General features: G+C 42.1%; 2 protein-coding genes across 2 annotated transcripts; both read left to right on the forward strand.

The window, feature by feature from the left end:
* Window positions 1-4,407: 4,407 nt before the first annotated feature.
* LOC139455767 (uncharacterized) lies at window positions 4,408-6,324 on the forward strand. Its single transcript, XM_071237311.1, has one exon. It carries the CDS (start codon window positions 4,472-4,474, stop codon window positions 5,813-5,815), a length of 1,344 nt encoding a protein of 447 aa, XP_071093412.1. The 5' UTR covers window positions 4,408-4,471; the 3' UTR covers window positions 5,816-6,324.
* A 9,211-nt stretch (window positions 6,325-15,535) lies between these two features.
* LOC139455768 (uncharacterized) lies at window positions 15,536-16,879 on the forward strand. The gene has a single exon (XM_071237312.1). It carries the CDS (start codon window positions 15,536-15,538, stop codon window positions 16,877-16,879), a length of 1,344 nt encoding a protein of 447 aa, XP_071093413.1.
* The last annotated feature ends 5,272 nt before the right edge of the window (window positions 16,880-22,151 follow it).

Consider the following 22,151-nt stretch of genomic DNA (forward strand, 5'->3'; position numbering starts at 1 on the left):
CTGAATCTTTTACAACAAGCATGGGTTGATAAAGATCTATTCTACCTGAATCTTTCACAGCAAGCATGGGTTGCTGAAGACCTATTCTACCCGGATGCAAAGCATCATTGACTTGGATCGTAGAGGAAGACATCGCAGGTATTCCTTGCTCCCAAGCGCCAAATATGTCATTATACCTGTCAGTGTAGGGAATACCAGCTGTACGTCACGAGCTACTGTAACGTATTTAGATCAATCTTTGCTCGTCCTTTGCCATACTTCGCCTCGCCCTAGTCTAGTTGGCGTCCAACACTCTACATTGCTGCGCAGCAATACACCGTCTTGTCAGGTCTACGAATACGCAGATGGTCTGTATTTCTCAAACATACAGGAAAATGTACCCGAATCCCCTCTAGTTTGGGGAAATATTTGGATTTTGTTTGTGTCTGTATAGTTCCTGGAGCTTTGAAAGTCACATCGGAGGCCAAACCTCTCTAAAGCTAAACTATGGGGTTCAACGTCGCGTCCACTTATACGGCCATGTGCATGCACGTGTGTGTATGTGGTAGCTTGTACTAGTCCGGACTGATGCCGATTTATAGTGCTAGCCCACTGAGATACCATGCCGCAGTTTAACATGATTAACAAGTCTAGATTACTGTAGGATCTGAAAATGAAGAGAGTCTCTGGGCTCTCTTTTATCATATTTTATAACTATAATTTAACAACTGTTTTTTTTCTCTAAAATATGTTCCCATCAGAATCGAAACGTGTGTGAGTGAATATTGTTTGACGTTTCATCAGCAACTTTTTGCGGTCCCCCAATTACAATGAACATCTCCAATACGTTATTACAAGTTGTTGCTAAGCGTCTGGTGTGGCAGACCTGTTCTCTGGCTCGTTGCAGCTGCCACCTGCCCTGTCCATCACCACCCCCAGTCTTTACACTACGTGTCAACATATCCGTGTCTTCACCCACCCTCTCAACTATAAACACAACCCCCTTGAAGCGCCGATGTATATTATCCGTCAATCAGCCCAATCAGCTTAATCGTTTTTCTTGCACATTCAGACAAATAAACCATTTCAAAGGAGAAACAAGCTGGACTGGTAAAGCGGTGGTAAGGACTACAAGACAAATATACCATGGAGGGATTCCTCTGCCCCGCCTTCTCTCTCGGAGTCGATCACCATCATGTTTAGCACTTAATGAATGGCTGCACTCTCGACTATGAACTTCCACGACGGTATACGTTGCTGTGAAGAGATCGGACCTTGGCAGGTAGTGAAAGGTCAACATGGGTGTCTGGTATTTTGACAGGAAGCAAAACAAAAACATACCCCTCATCTGTTGACATTCTCTTGAGGCTGAAGTACTTCCATCCTAACCTGACCCTTGACCCGAAGCTATTCAAGGTCACAGAGAAGGAATAGATTGTTTCCTTTTAATCGAAGCTTGTGCTACCACGTTCATTGTGCAGGTGGTCTCTGTTTACCCACACACGGGTCTCTGTTGGCGTTACATTCGGAACTAAATATATCCGAGTATGTTGGTGGTAGTATCACCATACGTGTAAGACACTTAGAGTGTCATCAGATCTCTTTTCTGGTCTCTAGCGGACATTTGTAAACATCCTGCCCGCCTGTATTGGCTAAGCTGGCAGAGAACGATAACAGCCAATCTCCCTGTATAAAAACAATAATGATTTTCTTTTCATATATTGGTTAATGATCAGAGTATTACTGTGATACAAATCCTTAGTCTGTCTCTCATAACTTTCAAAATAATTAAAATAAATCCAACTGAAGTCACGAGTGTTTTGGCAAGACTAGCTTGCCTCAGCTCTAGGAAATTAAGCTTTGTTCTGGGATCCTTTTTGATTTTACCTTTTTTCGTGTAGATATATAGACGACGGTGTAGTGCACAAAGAGAAAACTACTCATTTCAAATATTAAGTGAGTGAGTGTAGTTTTACGCCGCTTTGAGCAAATTTCTAGAAATGGGCTTCACACATTGTACCCATGTCGGGAATCGAACCTGGGTCTTCGGCGTGATGAGCGAACGCTTTAACCACTAGGCTACCCGACCGCCCTGAAATATTAAGAGAATGAAATGAAATGTTCCGCATGTGCTCGCCATGTGATATGCAGCAATTGTTCAGCTATAAGGTGTATGCAGGGTTAGATGTGTTAGAGTAAAAGTAAAGCTATCAAGCAACATACAAACACAACCTTTGTTGTGCGAGTGAGGGGTGCACCAGGTAGGGCAGGGCATGCTTACTCTTTTTGCGAACACCTGGTGTCACCGTGGATTTTCAGTGATAGCCTTTCATATGGTGAGGTGAGGTGAAATGGGGTTTAACGTCGCGTCCAAGATTATTGCACTTATAAAACGACGTGCATGCACGACTGACGCCGATTTATAGTGCTAGCTCACTGAGATACCTTGCCGCAGTTTAAAATGAATACCGAGCTCAGACACAGTATACTGACTCCGAGCCGACCAGTCCTTGTTTTAGCCCAAGAGCGCCAGACAGGGTAACAAAAAGTACCATCTTTTAACGTCCTTTGGTATGACGCGGTCGGGGGTCGAAGCCCGGACCTTCCGCTCTCCGGGTGGACGCTCTACCACTAGACCACGGAGGCGGTCGCCTTTCATATGATTTTCGTAGGCGACATTATATGTATCATATTAATGCGCATATCACACCAGGTCAGCTCTGTAACGATCTGATAATGTTTATGATATTTTGGTGAAATTCAGTTTTCAAGTGTATACTTTCTTTTGTTCGTCAGTTTATGCCCCACTCATCGGCGACACATACATCCTCGAATTCCTCATACATTTAAGTAGCAACAGACAAGCTGTTTTTGTCACTAACACAAATGGACCAGATGAAATCAAACGAAACAATCAAGTTTGAAAACGAACTCTGTGCTCGGATAATTGTACTTGTTTGAAAATATAAACATAGCAAAATTCAGATATTAAAATGTACAATTTCTACTATTTTGAGAGATTCATTCGTCTGTTCCTTCCATTCATTGGCTCACATTATTAAGAACATTCCTATGAAAGACAATCGTAGCAAGAATTAGGGACATATGAATAGATACATTCAATTCTTTGGTAAATTCGACAGAAATATGAAGGTTTTCGTTCTGAGTGGCGCCATAACTGACGCACAACCAGGCACATGGACAGCGGTATTTATCTGCATTTCTGACCAGTTCTCTTGGTTACAATGGAAAACATATAAAACAAATAACAATACCCATATTGTCAGCTTGTTTCTGATTACTAACTTACATATTTATGTATTTACGATACCTGAATCAACGAAAGTCCTCCTCTGAAAATTCCGGCTTACTGCTGTCAGTTAACACGCCATTTTGTAAATGTTGATCATCGGTGGTGATATAACGTATATCATGCTGTGTAGTTGGTGTTTTCTTTGGAGTAAAAGTCGGATGAATAAAAGCACACTTAAACATTCCATCCTGCTGCTCCCCATTGATAACTGGGCAACCTAAGCCAAATTACAATTATACAATGTGGTGATCAAAGGACTAATTTAAATCTTTGACAGGGCCATATATTGCACCATTATTTCTCATGTAGCACGAGTTCATCGTATCGTACGATTTGTCATGAAAACAAAAACAATGCGAAAAGATATAGGCGTGACACAGCAAATTAACACCAGGGTAGCGGAGGTATTGTTTCCTAGTTTTAACATAGCTGAGTTGTCTCTTCGTCTTTGTGCGTATGTATATCTCTCTGTCTTCTTTTGACGTTCATAGTGAAAACTCGATTTCCGTCATTCATAATAAGTTATTTTTCCTTTCGAAAATGTAACGTTATACATTAGCTTACAAATATTTTAAATCCGTTTGATATATCATTATGTCATTCAGATATTAGGCAGTATTTTGTCCACTTACAGTTTACATAAATCTGTCAAGTAAAACATATTCGTCCATCAGTACTTTTATGATTGTACATTTAAAAGTGGTGATATTTGCTCTTGTTTCTACGTATCACGAAATTTCGGAAGGCACTTTGCAGAGTCTATCATTTCAAACCAATGTTTATAGTTAATTTTACACCCTCAGAAAGGAAATTTAACAATCTACATCTCGGCGTATATTAGATGATAGAGGTAGTGCTGCACAACATTTACTTTTCAGAACTTACAAAAATGTGCATCAGAAATATAACTCGGCATACAGAGGGTTAAATCACAGATGACAGAGCTGCACGCGCCTGCTATGTTACGTAAATAGTGATAAACAAGTGTTCTTTACCCCCAGGATACGGTGACCACGGTTGATCTACAACACTGATTACGTCGTGATAACCCAGTAGATGTATTCTTGTACCTTACATAAACCAATCAGTAGCGGAAAACGTCGTGACATGCCGATAGGTACATGAACACAGCTCTCTAACGGAGAAGGACAACTCAAAGGATTTTGTACAGTTCTCAAGATGACGGAGCTTAAATGTCTTTCCTGGTTGCTGACATGTACCTCCCTAATCTGTTTTTGTAACTGCCAGGACAATACTATGTCTGTCATACAGAGACTGGACCAGTTTCAGGAGGAACTTCTTGATATCAAGTTCGATTCGCTCCGCATGGAGAAGAGGATATTAAATATCATAGATGATGCAAAAGCATCATTGAGAAATGAACGAAAGGAAAACATACGGGATCAAGTGAGAGAAGCCATGGCCGAGATTCTACAAGGAGAGTCTCTTCAAGACATGGTGAAAAGTCAGGTTAACACTGAATTGCGACCTCTGAAACAGGGCTACCATCAAATGAAGAGCCAGTTGCATCATGTCACAAGGTCTCTCAAAGACTTCCAGGACGACACGACTGCATTTCATGATACTATCTTGGAGAAAGCAAAGACTTGGAATGAGACGTGTCAGTTCAAAATATCACAACAGAATGCAGCTCTTTCTGTGCCTGCTTCTTCCCCAGTTACTGCTAATGATACCTCTACCACGAGGCTACCTGTGTCGACAACGTCAGTCACGACACCCAAACCAGAGGAGAAGAAGAGCAGGCTCCTGATTGCTCCACTCTGGTCAAGCACCCAGCATCAGTTCCGTCAACTCAACATTCACAGCAACTCCCTCAGTGTCTATCAGTATCTGAACATGAAGAATGTGGGATATGTTGCCTATATAGCAAAGACTAAGAAACTTCTGATAGGATTAGACAACCCTGATAAGATTGTGTCATCGACCCTGGATACAAGTCACGTGACAGTACTAAAAGAAGGTGTAGAGGCAACTGGCATGGTCGTGGATGAAGATCGGGACATCGTATTCGTATCCACATATCAACCACGACACTCAATCAGCCGCATGTCTACACAGGGGAAAGACTTTACTGCCATCATTGACTTGTCCAAGTACGGAGGCGCTCCAAGGCAAATAACTCTAGACACAAGGAGAAAGAGGATATATGGGTGTAGTGGCGGGAAACTGTTCACAGTGACATATGATGGTCAAGGTCTGGCAACATTAGCCACAGGAAGTAGGATGTTTCCTGTTACCTTAGATCAGACAGCTGGTGTGTTGTATTATAACAATGAGAAGAAACTGATGAAGATGACAGTGTCCAATAATGTGGGTACAGAGGTGACCACACTGAACATTACTCCCTACAGCATGATACTGTACAAAGGCACCATCTACTACAGTGGAGTTCTTCCTACTCTTGTAGGTGCAGTTAATGTGACATATAACACTGGTGCCTATAATCTCCACTCAATAAACATGAAGGGAGCTGCTGCTATACTCCTGTGTTTGATTCCATGAACTTTGTAATGGATATTCTACAATGAATTTGGAAAATACTCGTTTCTAATCACAATAACCACGTCTCATTGAAACAGTTTTTTTTAACTTCCGGAAGCTAATACTTATAGTACAGAACTTCTTTCTCATTTATGTATTGTTGGTAGTCATTTAGTTTTGAAATTTGAGGTCGTTCTACTATGACTTAACTCACATTCCTGACTGTTTCAACATACCAGTTCTAATTGCATCGTAAATAGCCTCACAAAGATACATGTTATACTTGTATCGCAACCTTCTGCATATGATTGATTGCATGGTGACGCGGTCGTCAAATCGGCCGTTTCAATCAGATTATTGTGTTTGGTTATTGTGATTTGAAAAAAACCACTTTGACTGAGAATCAGATTCGAATATTTCTCAAATTCATGTTAGAATTATTTTTTCCTCGTGTAGAACATAATTTGCTGGTATATGGCAAAGTAATTTATTTATAAATGTTGTAATTGTATTCATAGCATTGCGTTTCTTTTGGTAAAAATCTCTATATTATATGGATGTTACATTCCAAATAATTGAAGTGTAAGCCATATTTGTGTTCACTGAACTAACTTGAGAAGATGCGAATGAATAAAATGTTTTAGCAACCGCACTTTAAACTCTCTGGGAATGTTATTGTTTCGAGTTTGTAGGCCTTGAAGTGATGTGTGAAATTATCAGAAGTAGATGTTGCAAGGTCATCAGTTGCATATTTGTCTTGATACCAAGTTGATCGGATTATGAGTTCCACGTGTCGCTTTCAGGATGTACAGGGCTATTAGTTTCACGTGTCACTGTCGGTGTGTATGGGGTTATGAGTTGCACCTGTCACTAGCGGGATTATTGTATGGGATTATTGTATGGGATTATGTGTTACACGTGTCACTAGCTGAGTGTTCGGGATTATGAGTTGCCCGTGTCACCAGTGGGTGTACAGTATTATGTGTTCCACGTGTCACTGGCGGGTTTACAGGATTACATCGCTTGATACCAGTACATTACATTAAGCAGAACAACAGAACAGTAACACATTCATACTGGAGGGTGTTTCTATGCGATAACTCCGGGTCTCTCTGGGTCAGATCTTCAGCACTTAAATCCCAGCAGATAACTAAACTAAGCGAGGCCGCTTGTGTCCCTCGATGATCACACTTACTGGTGATGTAGCTGAGGATGAAATCCTTTCCCGTCTGCGGTCAACAGAGGAGCACAAGTGCTGGTTGTCACACAGGATATGGCCAAACGATTACCAACATGAAGAGAACTGTAAGGGGCATTCTCGCGATCTCGACCTAAATATGCTAAAGACATGAGAATGCGAGAACGCGAGATTTGGCCAAAATCTCGCGTTCTCGCATTCAACAGCTGACAGAGATAGTCATCATAGAGGAAATACAAGAGAGTTTTTTTTCGCATCGTAAATAATATATTAGGAACATTAATTGTATTATTCGAGCCTTTTTCGAGCTCTATACCATTTTTTATTCCTAATATGTGATATTAACCATCGGGAAACACGTTGGCGTAAAAGTCTAAATATCATATAGATGTCATTTTCCAACTAATTGAAGTGTAGACCATGTTTGTGTTCACTGAAGTAACTTGAGGAGGTGCGAAAAAATGTAATGTTTGAGCAACAGATACCAAATGGATCGGATTATGAGTTCCACATGTCGCTTTCGGGATGTACAGGGATATTACTTCCACGTGTCACTAGCGGGACGTACAGTATTATGAGTTCCACGTGTCACTAGCAGGTGTACAGTATTTTGAGTTCCACACATCAATAGCGGGATGTACAGTATAATGAGTTCCACGTGTCACTCGAGGGTGTACAATATTATGAGATCCACGTGTCAGTAGCAGGACGTACAGTATTATGAGATTCACGTGTCAATAGGAGGGTGTACAGTATTTTGAGTTCCATATGTCACTAGCGGGATGTACAGTATTATGATTTCCACGTGTCACTAGCGGGGTGTACAGTATTTTGAGTTCCACGTATCACTAGCGGGATGTACAGTATAATGAGCTCCACGTGTGACTGACAGGTGTACTGTATTATGTGTTCCACGTGTCACTAGCGGGATGAATAGTATTATGTGTTCCACGTGTCACTAGCTGGGTGTAAAGAAATATGAGCTCCATGTGTCACTAGCGGGATGAATAGTATTATGTGTTCCACGTGTCACTAGCGGGATGTACAGTATTATGTGTTCCACATGTCACTAGCGGGACGTAGAGTATTATGATTTCCACATGTCACTAGCGGGGTGTACAGTATTTTGAGTTCTAGGTATCACTAGCGGGATGTACAGTATAATAAGTTCCGTGTGCCACTAACTGATGTACAGTATTATGAGTTCCACATGTCACTAGCGGGACGTACAGTATTTTGAGTTCCACGTATCACTAGCGGGATGTACAGTATAATGAGCTCCACGTGTGACTGACAGGTGTACAGTATTATGTGTTCCACGTGTCACTAGCGGGATGAATAGTATTATGTGTTCCACGTGTCACTAGCTGGGTGTAAAGAAATATGAGCTCCATGTGTCACTAGTGGGATGTACAGTATTATGTGTTCCACGTGTCACTAGCGGGACGTACAGTATTATGATTTCCACATGTCACTAGCGGGGTGCACAGTATTTTGAGTTCTACGTATCACTAGCGGGATGTACAGTATAATGAGTTCCGTGTGCCACGAACAGATGTACAGTATTATGAGTTCCGTGTGTCACTAGCGGGACGTACAGTATTATCAGTTCCACGTGTCACTAGCGGGACGTACAGTATTATGTGTTCCACGTGTCACTAGCGGGACGTACAGTATTATGACTTCCACATGTCACTAGCGGGGTGTACAGTATTTTGAGTTCCACGTATCACTAGATGGATGTGCAGTATCATGAGTTCCACGTATCACTAGCGGGATGTACAGTATTTTGAATTCCACGTGTCACTAACGGGGTGTACAGTTTTATGATTTCCTCATGTCACTAGCGGAGTGTACAGTAATAACAGCTCCACGTATCACTAGCGGGATGTAGAGTATTATGAGTTCCACATGTCACTAGCGGGATGTACAGTATTTTGAGGTCCACGTATCACTAGCGGGTGGTGCAGTATTTTGAGCTCCACATGTCACTAGCGGGATGTACAGTATTATGAGCTCCACGTGTCACTAGCGGGATGTACAGTATTATGACTTCCACGTGTCACTAGCAGGTGTACAGTAATATGAGATCCACGTGTCACTAGCGGGACGTACAGTATTATGAATTCCACGTGTTTCTACGGGGATGAACAGTATTAGGTGTTCCAAGTGTCACTAGCGGGTGTACAGTAATATGAGCTCCACTTGTCACTAGCGGGACGTACAGTATTATGAGTTCGACATGTCACTAACAGGATGTACAATATTATCAGTTCCACGTGTCACTAGCGGGTGAACAGTAATATGAGATTCACATGTCACTAACGGGGTGTACAGTATTATGTGTTCCACCGGCCATTAGCGGGTGTACAGTATTATGAGTTCCACGTGTCACTAGCGGGTGTACAGTATTATGAGTTCCACGTGTCACTAGCGGGACATACAGTATTATGAGTTCCACATGTGACTAGCGGGATGTACAGTATTATGTGTTCCACTTGTCACTAGCGGGGTGTACTGTATTATGTGTTCCACATGTCACTAGCGGGTGTACAGTATTATGTGTTCCACGTGTCAATAGCGGGACGTAGAGTATTATGAGTTCCACGTGTCACTAGGGAGATGTACAGTATTATGAGTTCCACCTGTCACTAGCAGGATGTAAAGTATTATGAGTTCCACGTGTCACTTGCGGGGTGTACACTATTATGTGTTCGACGTGTCACTAGCGGGGTGTACAGTATTATGAGATCCACGTGTCACTAGCGGGGTGAAAAGTATTTTTAATTCCACGTGTCACTAGTGTGACGTACAGTATTATGAGCTCCACATGTCACTAGCGGGGTGTACAATATTATGTGTTCCACGTGTCACTAGCGGGGTGTACAGTATTTTTAGTTCCACGTGTCACTAGCGGGACGTACAGTATTATGAGTTCCACGTGTCACTAGCGGGGTGTACAGTATTATGAGATCCACGTGTCACTAGCGGGGTGAACAGTATTTTGAGTTTCACGTGTCACTAGTGTGACGTACAGTATTATGAGCTCCACATGTCACTAGCGGGGTGTACAATATTATGTGTTCCACGTGTCACTAGCGGTGTGTACAGTATTTTGAGTTCCACGTGTCACTAGCGGGACGTACATTATTATGAGTTCCACGTGCCACTAGCGGGGTGTACAATATTATGTGTTCCACGTGTCACTAGCGGGGTGTACAGTATTTTTAGTTCCACGTGTCACTAGCGGGGTGTACAGTATTTTGAGTTCCACGTGTCACTAGCGGGACGTACAGTATTATGAGTTCGACATGTCACTAACGGGATGTACAATATTATGAGTTCCACGTGTCACTTGCGGGGTGTACAGTATTATAAGTTCCATGTGCCACTAGCGGGGTGTACAATATTATGTGTTCCACGTGTCACTAGCGGTGTGTACAGTATTTTGAGTTCCACGTGTCACTAGCGGGACGTACAGTATGATGAGTTCCACGTGCCACTAACAGGGCGTACAGGATAGGGTATTCCTATGAGCTAGACCTTTGGGTCTGAGGTAAATTTCTCTGTAGATCACTCAGATTTGATTGATTAGTTCAATTAAATTTGACACATCTTTCAGAAACATGTCAGGTGTACGTAGTATGAAAATGGCAGAGCACATTATCATGTGCACAACCACAATTTGTTAAGGAAAATTGACTCCAATTCATTTATGTACCGATTCTAATTTGAGCATCACCCACACGCTATCACAAAGTAACTGTTCATTGTCGGAAACCAGTGGACCTTGAACACGTGTACCTGCAGTCCAGCCAGTTTGTTCTTACACCCAGCAGAAGGTCTAATTCATGGGAAGTAACCTAACGGATTACTTTACCGTGTCTGCCACATGGTGTCACGTGATGACAACTGTAACATGTAAGTGAAGGTATCAGTCACATGATATTTCCTGTCACGTGATGACAACTGTTACATGTAAGTGAAGGTATCAATCACATGATGTTTCCTGTCACGTGATGACAACTGTTACATGTAAGTGAAGGTATCAGTCACATGATGACATCTGTCACGTGATGGTGTCTGAAACGAAATGACGTCAGCTAGGTCATAACAACTATTAGAAATTAGTTATTGGTTATTTGCCCTTGTTCTCAAATAGGCGATATTAGGAAGGGTTATCTCCCCTTCTCCTCTTACAGCCGACATTCTGAACGTATATCCTCTCACCCCCTTATAGCTTCCAGAAGACATATCCCCTCTTCACCCTCTATAGCCGATAGTGGGTTGCTGGACACACTGGGAATATTCTGCCAAAGGAATACGTCCATCTGTGTTTGAACTTCGGAATACAATAGCCGTGCTATAACCTGACCAAATGCTTTCAACTGACAGGTGATGTGGCCCACCTACATTGACACATGGATTGATTATTGCCGGACGCCTCCACGAGGCAGGAGACGAGGAAGTTTGTATAATAAGGTATCCAATGTGTCCCCAACACTTCACGCCTTCTTGTGTGAAGACTCGGTGTGTGTGTCACTCAAAGCAGGTACCACCGTGCTGTCAAGGGGGACAACTGTGCTCCCTCCCTTCTGACAAACGAAGACAGTCACAATATGTCCGTCCAAACAGGGACCCCGTGCTGATAAGAGGGACAACTGGACTCCTTTCCTCTGACACAAGAAGGCAGTCACAATATTTGCCTTTGTTCAGCGCTGTTTGCCCTTATGAATTATTAAATACATCTACGCTTTCACTGGTACAGACCAATGATGTAAGTATCATTATGTAATAGTTTAAACAATGTCCGAACCTGTTCCAGTGGGTGGGTGATTATTGTTATATAATATTCCAGCAATATCACGATCGTGGCTTCACCCATGTGTAAAATCGAACCTGGGCCATTGGCGTGCTCGTGCTAACGCTTTAACTATTAGACTTCACTCCGGAATGGAAATGTGAGTGAGGGAATATTGCTAGACGCCTCATCAGTAATATCGCAACAAGTTGTGGCTGAGCGTCTGATGTGTCTGATGTGGCACACCTGTTCTCTGGCTCGTTGCAGCTGCCACCTGCCCTGTCCATCACCACCCCCGGTCTTTACACTAGGTGTCAACACATCCGTGTCTTCTCCCACCCTCTCTACTATAAACACAACCCCCTTGAAGCGCCGATGTATATTATCCGACAATCAGCCCAATCACCTAAATCGTTTTTCTTGCACATTCAGACAAATAAACCATTTAGTAGGAGAAACAAGCTGGAGTGGAAGTGGTAAAGGTAAAGCGTAGGTTAAGACTACAAGACAAATATACAATGGAGGGATTCCACTGCCCCGCCTTCTCTCTCGGAGTCGATCACCATCATGTTTAGCACTGGATGAATGGCTGCCCTCTCGACTAATGAACATCCATGACGGTATACGTTGCTGTGGTAAGATCGGACCTTGGCAGGCAGTGAAAGGTCGACATGGGTGTCTGGTATTTTGACTGGAAGCGTAACAAAAACATAGCCCTCATCTGCTGACATTCTCTTGAGGCTAAAGTACTTCCATCCTAACCTGACCTCCGACCCGACATTATTCAAGGTCACAGAAAAGGAACAGATTGTTTCCTTTTAATCGAAGCTTGTGCTACCACGTTCTTTGTGCAGGTGGTCTCAGTTAACCCACACACGGGTCTCTGTTGGCGTTCCATTCGGAACTGAATATATCAGAGTATGTTGGTGGTAGTAACACCGAAGGTGTAAGACACTTAGTGTGTCATCAGATCTCTAGCAGACATTTGTAAACATCTGGTCGCCTGTATTGGCTGAGCTGGCAGAGAACGATAACAGTACATCTCCCTGTATAATAACAATAATGATTATTTTTCATATATTGGTTAATGATTAGAGTATTACTGTCATACCAATCCTTAGCCTGTCTCTTATAACTTTCAAATAAAAATAAATCCAACTGAAGCCACGAATGTTTTGGCAAGACTAGCTTGCCTCAGCTCTAGGAAATTAAGCTTTGTCCTGGGATCCTTTTTTATTTTACCTATATTTGTGTAGATATATAGACGGTGTAGTGCACAAGGACAAAACTACTCATATCAAATATTAAGTGAGTGAGTGTGGTTTTACGCCACTCTTAGCAAATTTCCAGAAATGGGCTTCACACATTGTACCCATGTCGGGAATCGAACCTGGGTCTTCGGCGTGATGAGCGAACGCTTTAACCACTAGGCTACCCGACCGCCCTGAAATATTAAGAGAATGAAATGAAATGTTCTGCATGTGCTCGCCATGTGATATGCAGCAATGGTTCAGCTATAAGGTGTATGCAGGGTTAGATGTGTTAGAGTAAAAGTAAAGCTATCAAGCAACATACAAACACTCCCTTTGTAATTCGAGTGAGGGCTGCTCCAGGTAGGACAGGGCATGCTTACTCTTTTCGCGAACACCTGGTGTCATCGTGGATTTTCAGTGATAGCCTTTCATATGGTGAGATGAGGTGAAATGGGGTTTAACGTCGCGTCCAAGATTATTGCACTTATATAACGACGTGCATGCACTTGTGTGTGTGTGACAGAGCGCCAGACAGGGTAACAAAAAGTACCATCTTTTAACGTCCTTTGGTATGACGCGGTCGGGGGTCGAAGCCCGGACCTTCCGCTCTCCGGGTGGACGCTCTACCACTAGACCACGGAGGCGGTCGCCTTTCATATGATTTTCGTAGGCGACATTATATGTATCATATTAATGCGCATATCACACCAGGTCAGCTCTGTAACGATCTGATAATGTTTATGATATTTTGGTGAAATTCAGTTTTCAAGTGTATACTTTCTTTTGTTCGTCAGTTTATGTCCCACTCATCGGCGACACATACATCCTCGAATTCCTCATACATTTAAGTAGCAACAGACAAGCTGTTTTTGTCACTAACACAAATGGACCAGATGAAATCAAACGAAACAATCAAGTTTGAAAACGAACTCTGTGCTCGGATAATTGTACTTGTTTGAAAATATAAACATAGCAAAATTCAGATATTAAAATGTACAATTTCTACTAATTTGAGAGATTCATTCGTCTGTTCCTTCCATTCATTGGCTCACATTATTAAGAACATTCCTGGAAAGACAATCGTAGCAAGAATTAGGGACATATGAATAGATACATTCAATTCTTTGGTAAATTCGACAGAAATATGAAGGTTTTCGTTCTGAGTGGCGCCATAACTGACGCACAACCAGGCACATGGACAGCGGTATTTATCTGCATTTCTGACCAGTTCTCTTGGTTACAATGGAAAACATATAAAACAAATAACAATACCCATATTGTCAGCTTGTTTCTGATTACTAACTTACATATTTATGTATTTACGATACCTGAATCAACGAAAGTCCTCCTCTGAAAATTCCGGCTTACTGCTGTCAGTTAACACGCCATTTTGTAAATGTTGATCATCGGTGGTGATATAACGTATATCATGCTGTGTAGTTGGTGTTTTCTTTGGAGTAAAAGTCGGATGAATAAAAGCACACTTAAACATTCCATCCTGCTGCTCCCCATTGATAACTGGGCAACCTAAGCCAAATTACAATTATACAATGTGGTGATCAAAGGACTAATTTAAATCTTTGACAGGGCCATATATTGCACCATTATTTCTCATGTAGCACGAGTTCATCGTATCGTACGATTTGTCATGAAAACAAAAACAATGCGAAAAGATATAGGCGTGACACAGCAAATTAACACCAGGGTAGCGGAGGTATTGTTTCCTAGTTTTAACATAGCTGAGTTGTCTCTTCGTCTTTGTGCGTATGTATATCTCTCTGTCTTCTTTTGACGTTCATAGTGAAAACTCGATTTCCGTCATTCATAATAAGTTATTTTTCCTTTCGAAAATGTAACGTTATACATTAGCTTACAAATATTTTAAATCCGTTTGATATATCATTATGTCATTCAGATATTAGGCAGTATTTTGTCCACTTACAGTTTACATAAATCTGTCAAGTAAAACATATTCGTCCATCAGTACTTTTATGATTGTACATTTAAAAGTGGTGATATTTGCTCTTGTTTCTACGTATCACGAAATTTCGGAAGGCACTTTGCAGAGTCTATCATTTCAAACCAATGTTTATAGTTAATTTTACACCCTCAGAAAGGAAATTTAACAATCTACATCTCGGCGTATATTAGATGATAGAGGTAGTGCTGCACAACATTTACTTTTCAGAACTTACAAAAATGTGCATCAGAAATATAACTCGGCATACAGAGGGTTAAATCACAGATGACAGAGCTGCACGCGCCTGCTATGTTACGTAAATAGTGATAAACAAGTGTTCTTTACCCCCAGGATACGGTGACCACGGTTGATCTACAACACTGATTACGTCGTGATAACCCAGTAGATGTATTCTTGTACCTTACATAAACCAATCAGTAGCGGAAAACGTCGTGACATGCCGATAGGTACATGAACACAGCTCTCTAACGGAGAAGGACAACTCAAAGGAATTTGTACAGTTCTCAAGATGACGGAGCTTAAATGTCTTTCCTGGTTGCTGACATGTACCTCCCTAATCTGTTTTTGTAACTGCCAGGACAATACTATGTCTGTCATACAGAAACTGGACCAGTTTCAGGAGGAACTTCTTGATACCAAGTTCGATTCGCTCCGCATGGAGAAGAGGATATTAAATATCATAGATGATGCAAAAGCATCATTGAGAAATGAACGAAAGGAAAACATACGGGATCAAGTGAGAGAAGCCATGGCCGAGATTCTACAAGGAGAGTCTCTTCAAGACATGGTGAAAAGTCAGGTTAACACTGAATTGCGACCTCTGAAACAGGGCTACCATCAAATGAAGAGCCAGGTGCATCATGTCACAAGGTCTCTCAAAGACTTCCAGGAAGAGACGACTGCATTTCATGATACTATCTTGGAGAAAGCAAAGACTTGGAATGAGACGTGTCAGTTCAAAATATCACAACAGAATGCAGCTCTTTCTGTGCCTGCTTCTTCCCCAGTTACTGCTAATGATACCTCTACCACGAGGCTACCTGTGTCGACAACGTCAGTCACGACACCCAAACCAGAGGAGAAGAAAAGCAGGCTCCTGATTGCTCCACTCTGGTCAAGCACCCAGCATCAGTTCCGTCAACTCAACATTCACAGCAACTCCCTCAGTGTCTATCAGTATCTGAACATGAAGAATGTGGCATCTGTTGCCTATATAGCAAAGACTAAGAAACTTCTGATAGGATTAGACAACCCTGATAAGATTGTGTCATCGACCCTGGATACAAGTCACGTGACAGTACTAAAAGAAGGTGTAGATGCAACTGGCATGGTCGTGGATGAAGATCGGGACATCGTATTCGTATCCACATATCAACCACGACACTCAATCAACCGCATGTCTACACAGGGGAAAGACTTTACTGCCATCATTGACTTATCCAAGTACGGAAGCTCTCCAAGGCAACTAACTCTTGACACAAGGAGAAAGATGATATATGGGTGTAATGGCAGGAAACTGTTCACAGTGACATATGATGGTCAAGGCCTGGCAACATTAGCCACAGGAAGTAGCATGTACGCTGTAACCCTAGATCAGACAGCTGGTGTGTTGTATTATAACAATGAGAAGAAACTGATGAAGATGACAGTGTCCAATAATGTGAGTACAGAGGTGACCACACTGAACGTTGTCCCCTACACCATGAGACTGTACAGAGGCACCATCTACTACAGTGGAGTTCTTCCTACTCTTGTAGGTGCAGTTAATGTGACATATAACATTGGTGCCTATAATCTCTACTCAATAAACATGAAGGGAGCTAGTGCTATACTCCTGTGTTTGATTCCATGAACTTTGTAATGGATATTCTACAATGAATTTGGAAAATACTCGTTTCTAATCACAATAACCACGTCTCATTGAAACAGTTTTTTTAACTTCCGGAAGCTAATACTTATAGTACAGAACTTCTTTCTCATTTATGTATTGTTGGTAGTCATTTAGTTTTGAAATTTGAGGTCGTTCTACTATGACTTAACTCACATTCCTGACTGTTTCAACATACCAGTTCTAATTACATCGTAAATAGCCTCACAAAGATACATGTTATACTTGTATCGCAACCTTCTGCGTATGTTTGATTGCATGGTGACGCGGTTGTCAAATCGGCCGTTTCAATCAGATTATTGTGTTTGGTTATTGTGATTTGAAAAAACCACTTTGATTGAGAATCAGATTCGAATATTTCCCAAATTCATGTTAGAATTATTTTTTCCTCGTGTAGAACATAATTTGCTGGTATATGGCAAAGTAATTTATTTATAAATGTTGTAATTGTATTCATAGCATTGCGTTTCTTTTGGTAAAATCTGTATATTATATGGATGTTACATTCCAAATAATTGAAGTGTAAGCCATATTTGTGTTCACTGAACTAACTTGAGAAGATGCGAATGAATAAAATGATTTAGCAACCGCACTTTAAACTCTCTGGGAATGTTATTGTTTCGAGTTTGTAGGCCTTGAAGTGATGTGTGAAATTATCAGATGTAGATGTTGCAAGGTCATCAGTTGCATATTTGTCTTGATACCAAGTTGATCGGATTATGAGTTCCACGTGTCGCTTTCAGGATGTACAGGGCTATTAGTTTCACGTGTCACTATCGGTGTGTATGGGGTTATGAGTTACACCTGTCACTATCGGGGTGTACGGGATTATTGTATGGGATTATGTGTTACACGTGTCACTAGCTGAGTGTTCGGGATTATGAGTTGCCCGTGTCACCAGTGGGTGTACAGTATTATGTGTTCCACGTGTCACTGGCGGGTTTACAGGATTACATCGCTTGATACCAGTACATTACATAGTAGGCAGAACAACATAACAGCAACATACTGATACTGTAGGGTGTTTCCATGCGATAGCTCCGGGTCTCTCTGGATCAGATCTTCAGCACTTAAATCCCAGCAGATAACTAAACTAAGCGAGGCCGCTTGTGTCCCTCGATGATCACACTAACTGGTGATGTAGCTGAGGATGAACTCCTTTCCCGTCTGCGGTCAACAGAGGAGCACAAGTGCTGGTTGTCACACAGGGCACCATGGCCAAACGATTACCAACATGAAGAGAACTGTAAGGGGCATTCTCGCGATCTCGACCTAAATATGCTAAAGACATGAGAATGCGAGATCGCGAGAACGCGAGATCTGGCCAAATTTCGCGTTCTCGCATTCAACAGCTGACAGAGATATTCATCATAGAGGAAATACAAGAGAGTTTTTTTTCGCATCGTAAATAATATATTAGGAACATTAATTGTATTATTCGAGCCTTTTTCGAGCTCTATACCATTTTTTATTCCTAATATGTGATATTAACCATCGGGAAACACGCTGGCGTAAAAGTCTAAATATCATATAGATGTCATTTTCCAACTAATTGAAGTGTAGACCATGTTTGTGTTCACTGAAGTAACTTGAGGAGTTGCGAAAGAATGTAATGTTTGAGCAACAGATACCAAATGGATCGGATTATGAGTTCCACATGTCGCTTTCGGGATGTACAGGGATATTACTTCCACGTGTCACTAGCGGGACGTACAGTATTATGAGTTCCCGTGTCACTAGCGGGTGTACAGTATTTTGAGTTCCACGCATCACTAGCGGGATGTACAGTATAATGAGTTCCACGTGTCACTCGAGGGTGTACAATATTATGAGTTCCACGTGTCACTAGCAGGACGTACAGTATTATGAGATTCACGTGTCAATAGGAGGGTGTACAGTAATTTCAGTTCCACATGTCACTAGCGGGATGTACAATATTATGAGTTCTACGTGTCACTAGCGGGACGTACAGTATTATGAGTTCCCGTGTCACTAGCGGGTGTACAGTATTTTGAGTTCCACGCATCACTAGCGGGATGTACAGTATAATGAGTTCCACGTGTCACTCGAGGGTGTACAATATTATGAGTTCCACGTGTCACTAGCAGGACGTACAGTATTATGAGATTCACGTGTCAATAGGAGGGTGTACAGTAATTTCAGTTCCACATGTCACTAGCGGGATGTACAATATTATGAGTTCCACGTGTCACTAGCAGGACGTACAGTATTATGAGATTCACGTGTCAATAGGAGGGTGTACAGTATTTTCAGTTCCACGTGTCACTAGCGGGATGTACAGTATTATGATTTCCCCGTGTCACTAGCGGGATGTACAGTATAATGAGTTCCGTGTGCCACTAACAGATGTACAGTATTATGAGTTCCACATATCACTAGCGGGATGTACAGTATAATGAGCTCCACGTGTGACTGACAGGTGTACAGTATTATGTGTTCCACGTGTCACTAGCGGGATGAATAGTATTATGTGTTCCACGTGTCACTAGCTGGGTGTACAGTAATATGTGTTCCACGTGTCACTAGCTGGGTGTACAGTAATATGAGTTCCACGTGTCACTAGCTGGGTGTACAGTAATATGAGTTCCACGTGTCACTAGCGGGATGTACAGTATTATGTGTTCCATGTGTCACTAGCGGGGTGTACAGTATTATGAGTTCCACGTGTCACTAGCGGGACGTACAGTATTATGATTCCCACATGTCAATAGCGGGGTGTACAGTATTTTGAGTTCTATGTATCACTAGGCCACTAACAGATGTACAGTATTATAATTTCCACATGTCACTAGCGGGGTGTACAGTATTTTGAGTTCTACGTATCACTAGCGGGATGTACAGTATAATGAGTTCTGTGTGCCACTAACAGATGTACAGTATTATGAGATCCATGTGTGACTAGCGGGACGTACAGTATTATGTGTTCCACGTGTCAATAGCGGGGTGTATAATATTATGTGTTCCACAGGTCACTAGCGGGACGTACAGTATTTTGAGTTCCACGTGTCACTAACGGGGTGTACAGTTTAAAGAGTTCCACGTGTCACTGACAGCTGTACAGTCTTATGAGTTCCACGTGTCACTAGCGGGATGTACAGTTTGAAGAGTTCCACGTGTCACTAGCGGGACGTACAGTATTATGATTTCCACATGTCAATAGCGGGGTGTACAGTATTTTGAGTTCTATGTATCACTAGGCCACTAACAGATGTACAGTATTATAATTTCCACATGTCACTAGCGGGATGTACAGTATTTTGAGTTCTACGTATCACTAGCGGGATGTACAGTATAATGAGTTCTGTGTGCCACTAACAGATGTACAGTATTATGAGATCCATGTGTGACTAGCGGGACGTACAGTATTATGTGTTCCACGTGTCAATAGCGGGGTGTATAATATTATGTGTTCCACAGGTCACTAGCGGGACGTACAGTATTTTGAGTTCCACGTGTCACTAACGGGGTGTACAGTTTTATAATGTCCTCATGTCAGTAGCGGAGTGTACAGTAATAAGAGCTCCACGTATCATTAGCGGGATGTAGAGTATTATGAGTTCCACATGTCACTAGCGGGATGTACTGTATTTTGAGTTCCACGTATCACTAGTGGGTGGTGCAGTATTTTGAGATCCACATGTCACTAGCGGGGCGTACAGTATTATGAGTTCCACGTGTCACTAGCGGGATGTACAGTATTTTGAGTTCCACGTATCACAAACAGGTGTACAGTATTATGTGTTCCACAGGTCACTAGCGGGACATACAGTATTTTGAGTTCCACATATCACTAGCGGGATGTACAGTTTAAAGAGTTCCACGTGTCACTGACAGCTGTACAGTCTTATGAGTTCCACGTGTCACTAGCGGGATGTACAGTTTTATAATGTCCTCATGTCAGTAGGGGAGTGTACAGTAATAAGAGCTCCACGTATCACTAGCGGGATGTAGAGTATTATGAGTTCCACATGTCACTAGCGGGATGTACAGTATTTTGAGTTCCACGTATCACTAGTGGGTGGTGCAGTATTATGTGTTCCACGTGTCACTAGCTGGGTGTACAGTATTATGTGTTCCACGTGTCACTAGCGGGACGTACAGTATTATGAGTTCCACATGTCACTAGCGGGATGTACAGTATTATGTGTTCCACGTGTCATTAGCGGATGTACAGTAATATTAGTTCCACGTGTCACTAGCGGAACGTACAGTATTATGAATTCCACGTGTTTCTAGGGGGATGAACAGTATTAGTCACATACAGTATTTTGAGGTCCACATATCACTAGCGGGATTTACAGTTTAAAGAGTTCCACGTGTCACTAGCTGGGTGTACAGTTATATGAGTTCCAAGTGTCACTAGCGGGTGTACAGTAATATTATGAGTTCCACGTGTCACTAGCGGGATGTACAGTTTGAAGAGTTCCACGTGTCACTAGCTGGGTGTACAGTAATATGAGTTCCAAGTGTCACTAGCGGGTGTACAGTAATATGAGTTCCACTTGTCACTAGCGGGACGTACAGTATTATGAGTTCGACATGTCACTAACGGGATGTACAATATTATGAGTTCCACGTGTCACTAGCGGGTGTACAATATTATGAGTTCCACGTGTCACTAGCGGATGAACAGTAATATGAGTTCCACGTGTAACTAGCTGGTATACAGTATTATGTGTTCCAACATCCATTAGCAGGTGTACAGTATTATGAGTTCCACGTGCCACTAGCGGGTGTACAGTATTATGAGTTCCACGTGTCACTAGCGGGACATACAGTATTATGAGTTCCACGTGTCACTAGCGGGGTTTAAAATATTATGTGTTCCACGTGTCACTACCGAGTGTACAGTATTATGAGATCTACGTGTCACTAGCGGGGTGAACAGTATAGCGAGTTCCACGTGTCACTAGTGGGACGTACAGTATTATGAGCTCCACATGTCACTAGCAGGGTGTACAATGTTATGTGTTCCACGTGTCACTAGCGGGGTGTACAGTATTTTGAGTTCCACGTGTCACTAGCCGGACGTACAGTATTATGAGTTCCACGTGTCACTAGCGGGACGTACAGTATTATGAGTTCCACGTGTCACTAGCGGGACGTACAGTATTATGAGTTCCACGTATCACTAGCGGGACGTACAGTATTATGAGTTCCACGTGTCACTAGCGGGACGTACAGTATTATGAGCTCCACGTGTCACTAGCGGGAC

This window comes from Haliotis cracherodii, unplaced genomic scaffold (assembly GCF_022045235.1).
Source record: "Haliotis cracherodii isolate W230 unplaced genomic scaffold, xgHalCrac1.p SCAF_11, whole genome shotgun sequence".
In the NCBI taxonomy this organism is placed as follows: domain Eukaryota; kingdom Metazoa; phylum Mollusca; class Gastropoda; order Lepetellida; family Haliotidae; genus Haliotis; species Haliotis cracherodii.